General features: G+C 35.1%; 1 protein-coding gene across 1 annotated transcript in view; it reads right to left on the reverse strand.

Annotated features, from left to right (window-relative positions):
- Nucleotides 1-5515: 5515 nt before the first annotated feature.
- Nucleotides 5516-17755, reverse strand: part of LOC150097448 (PP2C-like domain-containing protein CG9801) — a 124549-nt gene continuing 112309 nt past the window's right edge. The window contains exon 6 of the mRNA XM_090407354.1: nucleotides 5516-6612. Within this exon, the coding sequence (XP_090263480.1) occupies nucleotides 5747-6612 (866 nt within the window). The 3' untranslated portion in view covers nucleotides 5516-5746. The remainder of the gene's footprint in view (nucleotides 6613-17755) is intronic.

Consider the following 17755-nt stretch of genomic DNA (forward strand, 5'->3'; position numbering starts at 1 on the left):
AGAAGTGTTGCCCCCCTTATATCGTATTTGAAACTTGAGTAACTATAAGATATTAATGTAGTTGGTTACTAAAGAACTTATAACATTGAACTTTTTTCAAACGGTTAATTGAATTTTGTGAAAGCTGTATTTCAGACAACAGATTAACCACTGTCTGAAATTATATGACTAAATTACCAGATGAGCCAAAATGTTTGTAATAACTTATTCAGTGATTTAAACTAAGGTGTATGATTTGTAAGCCTATATTAAATGTTTGTTTTATTGATCTAAAGTTGTACTTTGCCTGAATCTCTTTTACCGCACCGTTCATAAAATAATCGAACCAAAGTGGGTGAATTAAATAAGTTAAATAAACTCGACCTGTATACATAATAATAAAACATAAAAAGGAAATAGCTGAGAGTTGGTTTTACTTTAATTCTTTGACTAATTTAGATAAAGAGTGGCGCAGTCAATAAATACAAATTTTCTCTATATTTGGATTAGAAATCAACTAGCAACTTATTTTTTTTTTTGTTTAAGAACATCGTAGTGACAAATTGACAGATCCAAAGTATAGATTAAGACGAATAGGATCCAACACTTGGATATGACATGTTATGCCACAAAACATGACAGTATTATCTAGCTCTTGTTCCATTACAAGCACGCTGCTCAATTTCAACTGCTTTCATTCCATTATACATATTAGACTGTTGAAGTTCATAATTTTTTGTGGGTTATTATAATTCCTAGTTTTTTAAAAAGTCAATAAATTATATTCTTGTTTCATTTTTTATCAAAGTATAGGCAAACAGTTTGCACGTGAAATATCTTCAAGACTGGGCTACTTGTATATAGAGACTAGGGAGGCTTGATTTTTTTTTTTTTTTGTTTCATCCCATGCAAGAGAGGTGGGAGAACCTATAATTCATCAGTGCTGTGTGTGAAGGTGCAGATAAGAGTCGAGTAAGAAGAAAGCTATTCACATTCATCTTAAAGAGCTGCAGATTTTCGTTGGGAAACACATCATGAAGAAGGCTGCAGAGGAGAGAGGTATATGGAATAAATGAGAAAGATGAGAAACAAGCTCAATGAATTTGCAGGTTGTACTGTAAAGCGATATTAGATTTTAGAAGCTGGGGAAGTTAATAATGTGATGTGTTTGTGCCAAGAGAGGTTGGAAGTAAATGTCAGTCCAACAAGAGAGAGTTCATTCAGTCTGGTGATGTGTGTATTACTAAGGATGAGGGAAGGTGAGCCAAGATCCCTTTTGTGAGAGAAAAGGCAGGACTGCGTTTTGGCAGCATCGAAGGTGACTAAGTTATCCTTGCCCCATCAAAGGATGGTATGGAGATCTGTGTTTAAGGCACTAGTTGCAGATGATTTTGAGGTAAGGGATGTATGGGAATTGCATAGTTTGTCAAAGGAGTAGAATAAGTGGAGATCACTATCATTGGCAAAGCTGTGGATAAGATTTGTAGTGATTGAGAGTAGATCGTTTATGTATAGGAGAAAGAGGGTAGGTGAGAGAACAGAACCCTGAAGAGGTACTCCTACACTGGTGGCAAAGCTCGAAGAAAGAGTGCCATCCAATAAGACATGCAGTGAACGACCAGAGAGAAAGCTGGCAATCCAGTTACAGATGGTGACAGGATTGTCCAAATATTATAGATATGACTTTCTGCCAAAAGGCCAGAGAAGGCATATGGTGCTTGTGATTTGCTTTCGTTGTTTATGCAGGAGTTAGAGGAAAAGAGTAATACTAGGAGGTCAGCTTTTTTGCATCCCATAATGCAAAGCACACATCCTTTTGGGTATGTATAATGCTAAGTATTATGAGAAAGGAGCTTACGTAGCTCAGTCAGTATAGACGAAGCCCTCTGGTTGGAAAGACCTGAGTTCAATTCCCGTCCATGATGTGAGGAACCTTCATGTGGTCTCTTTCAACTAAAGATGAGTTAACTGGTCTCATATGGAGGGGTTTTTCTTCTGGTAACTTGGGTTTTTCATCTCTCGAAACAGCAAACAAACAAGTCCTGTGAACACACATGGCTACAGTCAAATACTTACGGCAAGGAAGGCAATGGGAAAAACATCTTCCTTCATAATTATCTCCCTAGTAATCAGTTGCAACCCTTTTAAAGAGAGAAAGGATTAAGATTATGGGAAAGGCCACTATACAGACCAGTTTTGACCTTTACTGAGGTCTCATCAGTGAGAGCCAGACCCAAAAAAGATACCAAGGTCGAAGAGTCTAAAACACTCTGGAGCTAACTGAGGTCCAGAGTGTTTTAATAATAAAGTGTTACACCTTTTCACTACTTGGAGATGGGAAATATATGACTTCTGCATTAATTCAACCTCAGTATCTCTTCTGGGTCTGGCTCTCACTGATGAGACCTCAATGATAGTCTAAATGTGTGCTTTGCATAATGGGATAGCAAGACAATTAACGTGAAGTCACTAATCTCTATATAGTGGCTATATGTGAAGTATCTTCACATTTGCACGTGAAGATACTTCATGTGCAAACTTTGTTTGCTTACACTTGAATAAAGGACTAAACAAGAATAAAATTTCTTGGCATCTTTCTCTTTGCCAAATATGTGGTTGCTCTAATAGCAACTAGAACAGTTACTTAGCCACAAAAATAGACTACAACAGGAAAAAGTTTTTTAGCTGAAATTTGAAAAAAGGGGGAGGGGTTACAAGACACTAATGTGTCTAAAAATTATTGAGTCATTAATATCAAAGGCTGCTAACAATGTAGCACGTTCAACATATTTATTAAATCTTGGAGAAAATTTCATCCCAAAGGTTCACAATGCTAATTAAAGCACTGAACTACAAGAAAATAATGATGAACATGGATTATTTATTTAATTGAGCTTAGGTAAGCCAAAGGTTCTAAAGATTGATTTCTTGGAAAATGAAATTATGGATACTGTATAAATCATACAGGCCATGATGATGAAAACAGATGGATATGAAATAGGGAATTCATCAAAATCAAGTGTTAATGACTTCTTAAGCAGCAGCCAAAGTATCCTATACAGCTTTATATTATTGAACAGCAGCCCAATTCAACAATATGATAATCATGAAAAAGTGGAGGCAACATTATTATTGTTGTTGTTTAGAATCTCCATGGAGTCATAAGACTCATTGCTGCAGGCCCATCTTAAACAACACAAACATATTCACTGTTTATGCTCTCACTACCCTATGAGGCAATGCATTTCAGTCCAACCACCCTCAATTGGGGGGGGGGGAGCCACTCCTCATTCTTTTACTCACTGCTTCATAACTTCCAATGATGTCCACTTGTCCTTGCTCTTGATATACCATACAAAAAAACTCACTAGTCGATCCAGTAACTACTCCACAACAGTTTAAATGTCTCAATCATATTGCCACTCTTTCTATCAAGTCCAAATGTCAATAACCCTTCTATTTCTACTGGTCAGTATCCTTTCTCAGTATTGTAGCAATCCTCTGGGTTACCTTCACCACCTTTGTAATATGTCCCCTAAACTTCAAGTTTCTATCAATCATCACCCCAAGGTTTCTTGCCTCTCCACTTCATCTACTACTCCTCCAACAGAGTAGTACATAGCTTTCCATTAATGGATCCCAAACTTCAGGCCCTTACATTTAATTGCATTAAACCGACACCTCCCATTTATTTGCCCATCTGTCCAGCTTATTAAAATTCTCCTGAACAGTGGCCACATTGGTACCATTACATATAATCTTTCCTAGCTTCACATGATATGCTGAGAAATATTGCATTTCATCATTAAATTGTATGAAAATGACCAATTTGAGTAAATGCACCTATACATTTCAAGTGAAAATAAGATTCTTACAGTACACATGTATACTTTTTTTTTATTATAAAATGCAGTATTTCATCATAATTTATTTCTGATAAATTCACCATTATTTCTAATTTATCAGATTTGATCATATCACCTATTTGATCATACCCCCCCCCTTAAGTGGATTATTTTTTTCAGTTGATGAAGAGTACTGAAACATTACAAACTACTTTTTAATACTTCCTTCCCATCTCTTTTTGTGTGAAATCCATAACTTTCTATGTGACTGGTAATTTTTTTCTCTAATGAGTTCATGCCCCTTCTCTTTCATTGGAAGGCATACAAATGAATAATTATCCTCCATATCCTTAGAGGTTATTTATAAATTAAATTAGAACTAGTTTCCCAAATTCTGTTAGACAGAATGCGGGAATTTAAATCTTTGTCCATATAATGTACAAAGCTATAAAAATAGTGATCTCTCAATTATCCATTTTTGTTGCAAAATCAATTTCATTAACTAAGGATATGGTTATCTGAATGTACTGTGTAACATGTACATTTAGATATGCCATTCAGACGGTAGCATGCCAACTAACTGCTGGAACAGTAAGTTGGCATGCTACCGTCTCCAAGGAATGATTAAACTGAGGATTTAGTTATTTGAAGGTCAGATAATTGAGAGATAATTGTATATTTAAACTTTTAAACTTCAAGAGATCAAGGCGGAGTTTGTGAAGGATGAAAATTACCATACGTATTCAGTGAACTGGTGCAATTTAAATTATGTGAAGGCAATTAAAGCTGTGTGGGCAAGAATATTGTGTCTGTTTTGCAAGGTATGGAATCCTAACCTAATAGTTGGGAAAACTCTTAGAGAGTTTGACAAACTTCTATAACTTGCAGTAGTGTATTGGCACTGGGGAAGCTGCTGCCAGTATCAGTGACAGGATATTTTACCAATCATCAAATTGTCATGCTATGAAAGGCACTTATTTTCCAAGGGTGCTAAAAACCTGCTTATGATACTGAAAACCTGAATGCTATGAGAACTCCGTATGTTTATTGAAACATTGCAATGTGCTGACAGCTCAAATAATGCTTCTCGATCAAAATGCATAATTTTGTGAATATATGAAATTCAGAAGATAACATGAAATCTTGCAATAGTTCATGGACACCTTTCCTTATCACTTTTTCATATAATATTCAGATAAATAATTACAGTTTATAAGTTAAAACTGTTAGATTAATAATAAATCGAATAAGCATACATTATATATGGAAATTTTATCTAGCAATGTTTTTTTAATGTTCTAATTAACTTAAAAGACAACAGTATATGCAAATCCAATAATATATTTATCTATGCTTAAATTCCACATTCAACTGGGCATGATGGTAAAATGAAACCAAGTTATATTCAAGATTTGAGCATCAATTTGTCATCAAGTGGACTAAATGACAAATTTCATATTTAAAAAAATTTTTTAATATCTAAAGAAAACAAAGTCAATGGTCATGATTGGTCCTATAAAAATTATTTTTTTCAGAATAAAATGGGCAGAATTTAAAGGACTGTGTGTGTGTGTGTGTGTGTGTGTGTGTATTTGTATGTACATACATACATATATATATACACAAACACACACATATATATATATATATATATATATATATATATATATATATATATATATATACTCACACACACCATAGTATATCAAATTCAATTTGAAATAAACAAGACTAGTTTAAGTAGTATTGAGCACATTTCCAAAATGTTTGCACACAAATAATTTGAATCTTTCCATCAGAAAACATACTAGAAAGACGGGGGTAGTTGTATTATCCTGTCAGATTAATGCGCGATTAGTTGTCAAGATTCCAGAAAGAGAAAATACAGTGAAATCAAAAAATTTAAATACTACTATGAATCTCTAAATACTAGATTCAAAATGGGAATCAGCATTTTGATGAGATATAGCTTCATGTAGCACAACATTACAATTATTGTTAGGTTTTACTTCTTTTGGGCGCCTGAGAGGAGACCGAGTCTTGTAATTTCCCACTTTGTAAGCTACTACAGAAACATGATCAAGTTTGCCTGGAACCATTGCAAGTTTTTCGCCAACCTTTTTCCTTCGAGATCTTTGTTCTAATTGTGTATCTGGATCACCTTCTTTATAGAGTTCTGGATCCTCAAGAATTCTTCTCTTTGCAGCTGTTAACTTCATAGCAAAGTCAATTAGTTCCTCACATAGTTTTTGAGCAGATTCACATGGTCCTTCTCCTTCATGAACACCATTATTGAGAAGATCCTCCATTCTCAGGAGAGTTAAATCATGACGCTGATGTGCCTCCACTACTGGAAGGCTCAGTTCAGTGGGTACAATGTCTTTGTCATGAAGACTGCTGTTCTGTCTTTTTAAACCATGTCCTTGATTTGTACTGTTTTGCCTTTTTAATCCACTACCATGAGTGTGGCTATTCTGACGCTTCAACCCAATTTCTTGAGCATTGCTATTCTGACGTTTCACACCAGAAGGATTCTTGCCATTTTCATTTCTGCCATCTACAGATGATCTGTGATGAGGTTTATCTGGTTTTTTTGGAATAGCAAATTTTCCAACTACAGGATCAAAATTATCAGAAATGCCATCACTGGCAAGGAAAACAATGTCACCAGGATCAACTGTTGTCATAGAAACTGTAAGATTATTTAGTTCTGGATTCTGCCCATCAACTGGTCCCAGAGCACCAAGAGCATCTCTCATATCTCGCATAGAATGGATATCATGTGATCCTGTGAAAAAAAAAAGAAAGTTAAAATTGTTTATTAAATGCAAAGAAATGACTAGAGTGAGAAATCAGAATAAGAACCTTAGTCATCATTAATGCTACAGGTTCTTCAATACAATCAGCTAATTCTGATACACCAAATAGCATTATAACTAATGATTACATTTTTCAAGAAAATGTAAAAAACTGACCATAAGTATTTAATGAGAATTAAGTTATTTGGTTGCAGTTATGTTGCCTGCAAGGGTGTGTTCAATATTTAAGAATTTAATTATGAAACCATAAATAACGTATAGAATATTCAAACTTGAAGTGGACTAAATGATCCATTTCCTTCATTTTTGCAGGTCAAATACTAATTAGGATAAAAATCCAGTTGTATCAACTTATAAAACAAGATACAGTAATTAAAAAAGTGAAAAATAATAGAGTTGACCTTGCCTTATGATAATTTCATCTTAAAATTATTAAATATCTGAAATAGTCTGGGGATATTAATGAAATCATGTAAAACGTAAGAAAACTTGAAATTGTTATAATTCTTGACCACAGAGACATTAATGAATAACTAACTCTTATTTAGAAGTATTTGTCATTGAATTAGAATTGTCAGTTAACATCTAGCTTGTAATTTACTTTGCCTACCTTATTTGTACCCTGAAGATGCCGACAGCAATAGCCGGCAAACTAGTTGGTTATTAAATAGTTAATTACCACTTGACCAATACTTCTAAATAAGAGTTAGTTATTCATTAAGTAAGAAAACTTTTTGATGGTATTTAATGCATTTGTACATTTTTCTACTCACAAAATACTGCTCTATTTATGTATTACTGAAGTTAATAAATGACAAGCTGAGTGTTCCATCCTGGTACAGAAAGATTTATTCCTAGAGGAATAAGGAGTGTGAAGTGTTAGGACTGAATGAAGAGAATGTATTCTGAATACTAGGTATGCTAAATGTCAGTAAGGCAGGGGGTTTGGTTCATTTGGATTTACAGCTAAAGCAACTCAGGCTATGAGGCCAGTGTTATTATGTCTGTTAACTGTAAGTGTTCTTATGGTCAGCTTGCCTGCTTTGTGAGATGAAAAACCCTGCCATCTTTATGTGAGACCGACTAACTCACTTTCAGTTGAAAAGTTAAAAGTTCTGATAAAAGGTTCTTTGTATCCTCGATGGGTTCAAACCCAGGTTTCTCCGACCAAAGGGCATAGTCAAAACTGAATGAGTCACAGAAGCTTGGGGGAGAAGGGACTAGATGAAATTTTTCCATGTGCTTGAAGGGAATGTGCTGTGGAACTGACCATGCCATTAACTTGACTGTTTAATGAAAGTCTTGCAACGGGATAAGTTCATGAAGAGTAGAAAGAGGGCAAGATAATGACATTGCATAAAGGTGGTAGTAGAATGAAGGTATCAAACTATAAGCCTGTTTGTACTTGTTCTGTAGTTGTTAAGATTTTGGAAAAACTGGTAAGAACTCATATACAGACTTTGGCAGATGAGGAAATGTTATTTATGCAGACCAGCATAAATAACATTTATGCTTTATTGATGATGATGAACAGCTTATTTTTCTACCCACTGTAGGGTGAAAGCCTCTCCCATTGCGGGAGGTTTTGGGTCTACTACTTCTATGGTGACCCAGTCCATATTGGGAAAGTATATCTATACTTGGGTGAAGGAATGTATGAAGGTGGAAGACAATCACAAACATCCATGCCTACGTGGGATTCGAACCTGCAGCCTATTGGCTGGAGAGCGGATACGCTAACCACTCGGCCAACCAGGCCGGCTTATGCTTTATTAAGGAATAATAAATAACATTTATTATTCCTCACTGACTTGTTAAGTGGCACTCATTTTAGTAATCTGGTTACCTTTTACAATAGATTAAAAAGAGCAGTGGGTAAAGCATACATCTTAGATTTTTCAAAGGCATTTGACAGGGTGTCACAAGACATTGTTTTTAAACTACAACATGTTGGAATGGATATCGGAATAGTAGATTGGATTGTTAACTGCCTTTCTGATAAATATCAGACAGTTGTATATGGGGAAGCCTTATCAGGGAATAGGAAGGTTGCAAGAGAGTTATACAGGATTAAGTACTGGGATCACTGTTTAATCTTTATGTTAATGATATACTTTCATGGGATATACTGTCAGAAAAATATTCAGTTGTCTGTAGACGATGTGAAGCTTGGGAGGTTATTAGTAATAATGTTTTGGCTCTTCAAGAGGATTTGAATAATTAATTATATGAAGAGCCAAAGGCTTCAATTCGGTGACATATAAACTTATTTAAGTTAAGGGATATTACATCCCATATTGTTTCATAGCCAAATAAGAAACTCAAAGAGTTTCATGCCGAATATAGTAAATATATAAAGTTTGGCGAGTCCAAGCATAAGCAAATACCTGGATAGTGTTACAACTGACCCTTTAGGGAGTGCAACACTGAGGCAACTCATGGTAAGGGTGGAACAAGCTCCGATCACTATTCTTGATATTTCCCCATAATGTGAAACCCAGTTCCTAGGAGCTGTATTACTGTTCTACATTATGAGTGAGAGAAGGTCACTACCCAGACCAGTTTCAACCTTTATTGAGGTCTCATCAGTGAGTAGGTAGACCTAGAAATACCAAGTTTGTAGCGAACAGAACTTACATATACCCTACTATGAGAATTGCCAAGAAGGTCATCATCATCATCATCATCAAATTCCTGCCATGTACCCTCAAGGGGTGTACAGGATATGACAGTACTACATGAAAAAATTACATCATCACTAACTTCCTATCTACAATTTTCCTCCAAATCAGTCTGTTACTTGTCAAGACTCCAACATTATCAGATCTTATATTTCTATCGTCTAAGGCACTTTGTACCGTATCAATCCACCTATATCTTGGTCTTCCTCTGGGTCGTTTTCCTGCCAACCTGGCAGAGAACACTTGTTTTGCTAATCTTTCCTCTCCCATTCTATTTAAGTGACCATACCATCTGAGATTAGCTCTGCTAACGCATTCCTGGATGCTGACAATGTCAAGTTCTTTCCTAATATCCTCATTTTTAATATGATATTGCCATTGATGCCATCTGTTCACGCCTCTAATCTTTCTCAGGACTCTCATATCTGCGGTCTCTAGTCTTTGGTCAAGTGTTTTACTTCTGACCCAGCTCTCAGATCCATAAGTTAAAATTGGTTTGAACACAGTCTTGTATACAGCTAATTTAGTGTTCCGACTAATTTCTTTCTTATTCCATATGAATTTATTCAATTGACTTCCCACGATACCAGCTTTGCTGATTCTGTTGTCTATTTCTATATTTAGTTTACCATCTTCAGTAAAAATTGTGCCTAAGTAGCTGAAATGTTTTACTTGTTCCACCGGTTCTCCATTCACAACACAGTTGACATTTTCAATGATTCTGCCTATTTTCATTGTCTTTGTCTTTTTATTGCTGACCTTCATACCATATCTATTACAACAGCTATTCAATTTAGTCAGAGAATCTTGCAGACTTGTAGCGGATTTATTTAGAAGTATAACATCATCCACATAAAGCAAAGAGCTGACATTAACATCTCCAATTTTGATATCAGGTTTAATACCACATTCCTTCATAATGTGATCCATATAGATAATGAATAACAGAGGGGATAATGTACATCCTTGTCTCACACCAGATTTAACATTAAACCATCTTCCTGTACTTCCTTCAATTCTAACTGCTGACTCACAACTCAAATAAAGACTAAGTATTGCTTGATATAATGCCCCATTGACACCATATAACTGCAGCGTATTGAATAGCTTCTCTCTTGGCACCTTGTCATATGCCTTTTCCAAATCGACAAAACTTAAATACAGATCTTTGTTATATTCCCATGCTTTCTCGACTATTTGTCGTAAAGTGAAGATCTGATCCTGACAGCCTCTATTTCGCCTGAATCCAGCTTGTTCTTCACCAAGCTTTTCTTCCACAATTCTTCTCAACCGTTTCTCAAGTATACTTGCATAGATCTTGCCAGGAACACTCAGTAGGGAAATACCTCTGTAATTCTCACATTCAGTTTTATTTCCCTTTTTATATATGGGTACTATGAGAGCTCTACTCCAATCATCGGGAATTCGTCCCTCTGTTCAGGCTTTCTGAACTATGCAGTGCAGCCACTGTAAGACTCTTATACCACCATACTTCAGCATTTCTGGTCGAATATCATCTACTCCTGCTGCCTTTCCACATTTCAAGCCTTTGATGGCTTTTTCTACTTCAAGTATGGATATGTATTCCTGACTGCATGCCTGGTCAGTGTTTTTTTATCACTGTGCTGTCATCACTACTTGTTTCATTTAGCAGTTTTTCAAAGTAATTACTCCATACTTCAAGGATATCTTTTTCTCCTGTTTTCATTTCACCTTTATCATCTCTAATTCCTTTTACAGCACTCTTTCCTCCATTCCTAAGCTTCTTCAACAACCTCCAGAATATTTTGCCACCTTCTTGATATTTATTTTCTATATTCTTGCCAAAGTCCTCCCATGACTTTTGTTTAGCTAGTTTTACACACTGTTTAGCTTTCTTACATTTGTCTCTGTATTCTGTAAGAGTAAAAGCTGACTTATTTGCCAGGAACTTTTGATATGCTTTCTTCTTTTCCTTCACTGCCTCTTTAACTTCCTGTGTCCACCAGGGAGTGTCCACCAGGAAGGTGTCCTAATAAATTATTAATTATATGAAGAGCCAAATTGGAAGAGACGAATTGAAGCCTGCGCACTTCATGTAAAATGGCAAGCAAAAAGTTGTATAATAGCTGACATGTCTCTGTTAGCATAATGAGAATGCTTTTATAAAACACAACACTTAATAATTTTAAACTATAATAAAATTTCTGAAAGTAACATAACTATCCAAATCCAGTAAGTACATAAATTTTTTAAATGCTTTATATTTCATTTTGATAAAATAACATCAATAATGGGCACATCGCAAGTGCCGACAATACGTGTCATGAAACTAAAACTAATCATGTATTAACATGAACAATTTGTAAAAATATTCATAATTTTAAATTATGATAAATTTTACAAGAGGGCATATTACAAAAGTTGCAGAGACATTTCAGAAACTGCTGTAATTTTGAGAAGGACATTGATCACAGATGATATCTGGACTGCACAGTATCAATTGAGGACAGATTGAGGCATGCAGACTGCAGAGTTGGTGGATATAAGGGAAAAAAAAAAGGGAGGGAAGGGGATATGACTGAAGCATCTAAGCTGTTGAAGGGTTATTATATATGGGGATGGATATATGGTTGGTGAGATAACATTATTCAGTTTTATTCAGGAGTTGAGTTCAAAAGATGGCCTGTGAATAGTGGTGTGCCGCAGGGTTCTGTTCTTGGACCGCTACTTTTCAATTTGTTCATTAACGATATAGGAAAGGATCTGAGAGGAAGCGTTCACTTGTTTGCTGATGATGCAAAGTTGGACAGAGCAATAGTGAGTGCACAGGATGTCAAAATTTTGCAAGATGATTTGGATAGTTTGGAGGACTGGACAAGGAGAATGGATGTCAAATTAATGTGACAAAGTGTAAGGTTGTGCATTTGGGGTGAAAAGATTAGCAGCAGTATATCACATTGGTGGAACCGTACTCCAGGAGATGAGGCCATGGATTTGGAAGTGTTGGTGGAGAGGGAGTTGAAGTTTAGGGGGCACATCGCAAAAGTGGCTAAATCAGCTCATCAAATCACTTGGTTGCTGAAAAATACTTTAACAAGCAGAGACAAACAAGTTATTGTTCCTCTGTATCGAGCCTTGATAAGACCCCATCTAGACTATTGTGCCCAGATATGGGCACCAGGGATTCTTCTTGATGGGGAAGAGGAGGAGAGGATCCAGAGACGAGTGACCAAGATGATAGCAGGTCTATGGAATGAACCTTATGAGAACAGGTTGAAGATTTGTGGGTTGCAGAAATTGGTTGATAGGTAGAAAAGGGGTGATATTGTTGGATTCTAATTATGTAGAAAATAGAATAAATGTTGTTTGATTCAGAATCCAACATGACTTTCCGTTACAAGAACTATATTTGTAAATATTATTTGATGTAAATAACATAAATTGTAATTGATATCATATAACTACCTTAATTATGTCAAATATTTAATTGCTTAATCAAAGAAATGTTTTAATGGTAAATAGATTCTGTATTAAATATTATTAAGCTGTTTTATTTATTATTTTGTCAATATTGTAAGAACTTATATTTGTAATTTAACTACGCATTTATTGGAATGCAAATATTCTATTTATTCTTTTCATGAAAGTTAACGTTATGTAATAACTGAATGTAGTTATATAACCTAATGTAACATTCGCGAGAATGTTTACGTCTATCGGTTGTCATAGAGGCGCGTGGAAATAAACGAGCGCGTGTGAAGGGAGCGTTTGTAGAGGAGAAGAGAAAATAGATACGTAGTAGTAAGTAGGGAGTCGGAACGGAACTTTGGAACTATAAGGTAGCAAGGAAGTAAACTAAAGAAGTAGAAGTAATTAAAAGATTCCTAAGGATAGGAGTTGAGTAGATATTTTTTTTATATAAGTGAATCTTATAGTTGGCTGAAAGCAAAACCAGCCGTAGTAATAAAAAGAAATTATTGCCGTAATCGGATAATTAGAGAACTGGACATTCAAAGAAGAATACTGAAAAAATCCAGTCAGTCTACAATTACGACTTATTTCTGTACTACCATGAAAGGGAATTGTACGGAGTTAAACTAGTTGATGAATGATAAATAAGAATAATTAATGTACCTTATAGTTGTTATCTGGATTTTTGAAGCGCGATTAGTAATGTTTTAGTTATTTAGTGTTTCGCAAGTGTGATAAATACAATTTGAAAGTGTGCTCACAAAATATTGGAAGTACTGAAGATTATTTCTGGTAAGGACAGTCGTATTAGTTTATTTCAGTGTATGCAGATTTAAGTATTAGTTCCGTTGCGCTGTTTCTAACATTAACTGTAGCTTACCATCGAGGCTGAGAGTTGAAAATATAGACATTGAAGTGATATCTACTGTGGTTAGTACCTGTTATGAGTTAATCGTAGAGTGTAGCTGAGAGATACATGGAAACTGAATAAATAAGAAATTCTATTGTAATAATTTGAGTAAAGAAACTTTGTGATTCTGAAACTGTGAATTTGTTTGAGAAAGTTTGAAAGATTGGATTAATATGAATGACTTGACTTGATGTACTAACTTGACTGGTTTGTCATATTTAGAAGTGGAATTTATGTATTTGTCAAATAACCATATATTAAATATTTTGTTTGTTAATTTAAATATTGTGTTTGCCTGAATTTCTTTTTACTGCACCGTTCACAAAAACTCGAATCTAGCGAGAATCCCAGAAAGAAAGAAAATAAATACCATCGGCCTGATTGAATGAAAAGACTACTAACTAATTTTGAATTAAACTTACTAATTCATATAGACTTATCTAAGGATAGAGTGGCGCAGTATAATAGAAATTTCTCTACCCTTAGATCAGTGATTAATTTGCAATTAGTTTTCCTTTATTTTATGAAAGTGACTTTTAGCAAGATGGCGGATTCGAACGTCAAGAGAACACGTCACGACAATATGTTTGAGACATTCAAATTACTGAAGGGTTTCTATAAGATTAATTCAAAAGATATTTTTGAGAATAAGACTGGCGGTGGGAAGACTAGAGGCCATACATGGAAGTTGGGCAAGAATGTGGTTAGCAAAGGTGTTAGAGCTAGGTTTTTTTACTTGGAGAGTGGTGAAAGAGTGGAATAAGCTGCCAGAGTCTGTTGTGGGTGCTATGACAGTGAATGAGTTCAAGGCAAAGTATGATAGATAGGGGCCATCCCTTTAAGTTTCAAAAGGAAGTAGTGAGTAAAAGTAAATAAATAGTTTTAATGAAACGTGCACTAAACATATTTAAACAACTTTCAGGGCTAATATATGTAACAAAAATTATATAGAATTATTTCATATAATGCTACATGGACATCGTCAATGAGACAAGACCATTAACTACATTCAAAACATAAATCGCAATAATGAGTCATAAATGATGCATACATTAGCTCATATCTTGAAATATTTACAATAATAAAAATTACTATACTACATTCTTGTGAATACTTATGTGTAATAATCAGTGGAACAGTTTGCCTGCTGAAGTTGTGAGTGCATCAGTGAATTAAAGAGTAGGCACATCATCTCCCTTCAAGAGGTTTTTTTTCTTATATAGTGAAACCTGTGGTATATCCATAACTATAAAGTAACATGTATGCCAGGGTAAATAACTTTTTTTATTATGTAAATATTTGGTCTTATGTATCATAAGATATCATCAGATAATTTTTGATCAACAATAAGAATTGAATTAGAAAACAGTAGAACACATGCTTAGATTAGAATCCCTCTATATATATATAGTTGTGTGTTCATGGCTTAAAACTAATGGGTTGAATTTAAAACTAATTAAATTAAAATATAACAGTTAAATTTATGTGATACAACTGAGAACAATAATTTCCCAAACTTTTGGAACAATAACACAGTTTTTGATTAAGATTAGGTCTATGGAGTAAGGCTTCAGCAATTTCTTCATATAAATGTTCATGTTTATATATAGATCTATACAGCAGCTTAGAGTTATTCCAATGGATCTGTAGTTGGCATTTTCAATTCCATGTTGTGCAGGGCCAGATTTATGAGGTTTGATGAGACAGATGTTGTCTTCATGTTCAGACATACATATATTTATAGACACCCATAGTAAGACAATTTACACAAGCAAGGTACGTTGTATACGTCAGGTAGCATCATTGGTGAGAGTCTGTCTTTTGGAGAACATAGCAAGTTGCAAATTTGGCTGACGGGTTTATAGGTAGCAATGAGTTGATATTTTTTTCATAATTTTTGCCACACGTTCAGAGATGTTTTTAATATATGGTATAGGAGTCCTGTGATCTTCTTCTTGTCTGGGTAGATTTATAGGAGATTGGTTTATTATTTTTTGGATTATTATTGGATCTATTTACTAGGGCTGTTTTTTTGACAATTTCCAATTCCTGTTTTAGAGAAACAAATCATGTGTGCACTGGATACTATAGCAACAGTTGAATGATAGTTTCGTGTGACATTACAAACAGAAACATACTTAAGATTTACAACTTACAACTGAAGCATAGGCTTAAGTCATAAATCAGAAGAAGATAGTTTGATGTTCAATGTAGAATTATTTTCAGATGAGGATACACACTATTTCCACAGTAATTCATCATTTATATGGACCACATTATTAACACAAGTGGTGTTAAGCACCTAATATCCAAAAAGTGGAAGAAATCAGATTATTTATAGTCTACACTCCTATGAAGGACATCCTCTATAGCTGCTGTTGGCTATCTCAGCTGTTGAACGGGAGGCCTAAAAATTAAAATTTCCCAAACCTTGGGAAGTTTAACAACCGTATTTATTAAGAAGAGGCTGGTTTTTAAAATCTGCTGCTGACTAAAAAGAATCTTTCCAATTTTTATTTACTGTGATGAAGCATAATAGTTTTATTCCATCTGATCATATGCAAGATATCCAAGGCATAGTCAGCTACACCTGACTGACTATAGTTGTAGTAGTGGATGCATTTGTGGTCACCAAGGTGGACATTAGGAGATCTCCCAGTTTGACCATAATATGATAAGTTGCAAGAACAAGGAACCTTGTAAACACCTGGAAGAGAGACGAGAGGAAGTAAATCCTTGGGAGAGCAGAGAAGGGAAGCCAGCTTCATATGAGGCTTGAAAGCAGTGCAGAGTTTGTTTTTTTTTAAGTTCTGGATTTTTTTCCCCCCCTGAAGTGTCCTGGATAGCATAACTATATCTTGGGAGGAATGCAAGGAGATGGGAAAGATAGATAATTTGTAGATCTTTTTGGCACTGTAACCATTGAAAAGGAAGGTTTGGCAAATAAAGGAAAGTTAAGCTGTAAGGGAAGCCTGAGTAGAACAGAGGTTGGAGGCTTTATGTTCACACCATATTGTTGAGAAGAGGAATGATGGGAAAGTTTATGTATGTATCTACCTGTGTGTGTGTGTTTTCTGTAAACCGAGAAACAAATAGTGCCATTCAGCAGATGCTCGATTCATCATCAAATTCCTGACATGTGCCGTCAAGGGGTGTACAGGATATGATAGTAAAACATAAAAAACTTACATCACTACTAACTTCCTATCCACAATTTTCTTCCAAATCAATCTGTTATCTGTGAAGACTCTTACATTATATAACTCCAGCACTTGGTCTTCCTTTGGGCCTTCCTGCCAACCTGGCAGAAAACACCTGTTTTGCTAATATTTCCTCTCCCATTCTGTTTAAGTGATCGTACCACCTGAGATTAGCTCTGCTAACACATTTCTGGATGCTAAAAATGCCAAGTTCTTTTCTAATATCCTCATTTTTAATATGATATTGCCATTGATGCCATCTGTTCAGATCCCTAATCTTTCTCAGTGCTACTGCTACATTGATGAAGAGTTAGAAGTTCATGAAAATGAGGTTTAAGAGCTGTTGCATAACCTGAACAAGAATTTGTCGGACAGAGGGAATATCTAACTACCGACCTATCAATATCTCTGGAGTGGAAGTGAAGATCTTAGAGAAGTCGGTAAGAACTCATATACAGAATTGGGTAGACAAACAAGCTATACTCTGCAAGGAGTAGCATAGGTTTGCTAAAGGAAGGTCATGCTTTAGCAATTTGCTTATATTTTATAACAATGTTATGGCCGAGTGGGATAAAGAGAATGGATACACTATGATAATGTTGGATTTTTCTAAGTCACTTGATAGGATACCAAACAAAAGGTTGTTGCATAAACTGAAGAATATGGGATTGGAATATAAACTCTTGACTTGGAACAGGAGATTGATAGCAGATAGATATCAAAAAGTGGTACAATGGGTCTGAATCTGCCAGATTTAAGGTGACCAGTGGTGTACCTTAGGGTTTGGTCCTTAGAACATTATTGTTCAATCTGTACATTAATGACATCAGATGTGCAATTGTTTGCCGATGATGCCAATATAGGCAGG

Source organism: Typopeltis vanoorti, chromosome 17 (genome assembly GCF_054136105.1).
Source record: "Typopeltis vanoorti isolate ZY-2024b chromosome 17, IOZ_Tvanoo_1.0, whole genome shotgun sequence".
NCBI classification, from domain to species: Eukaryota; Metazoa; Arthropoda; class Arachnida; order Uropygi; family Thelyphonidae; genus Typopeltis; species Typopeltis vanoorti.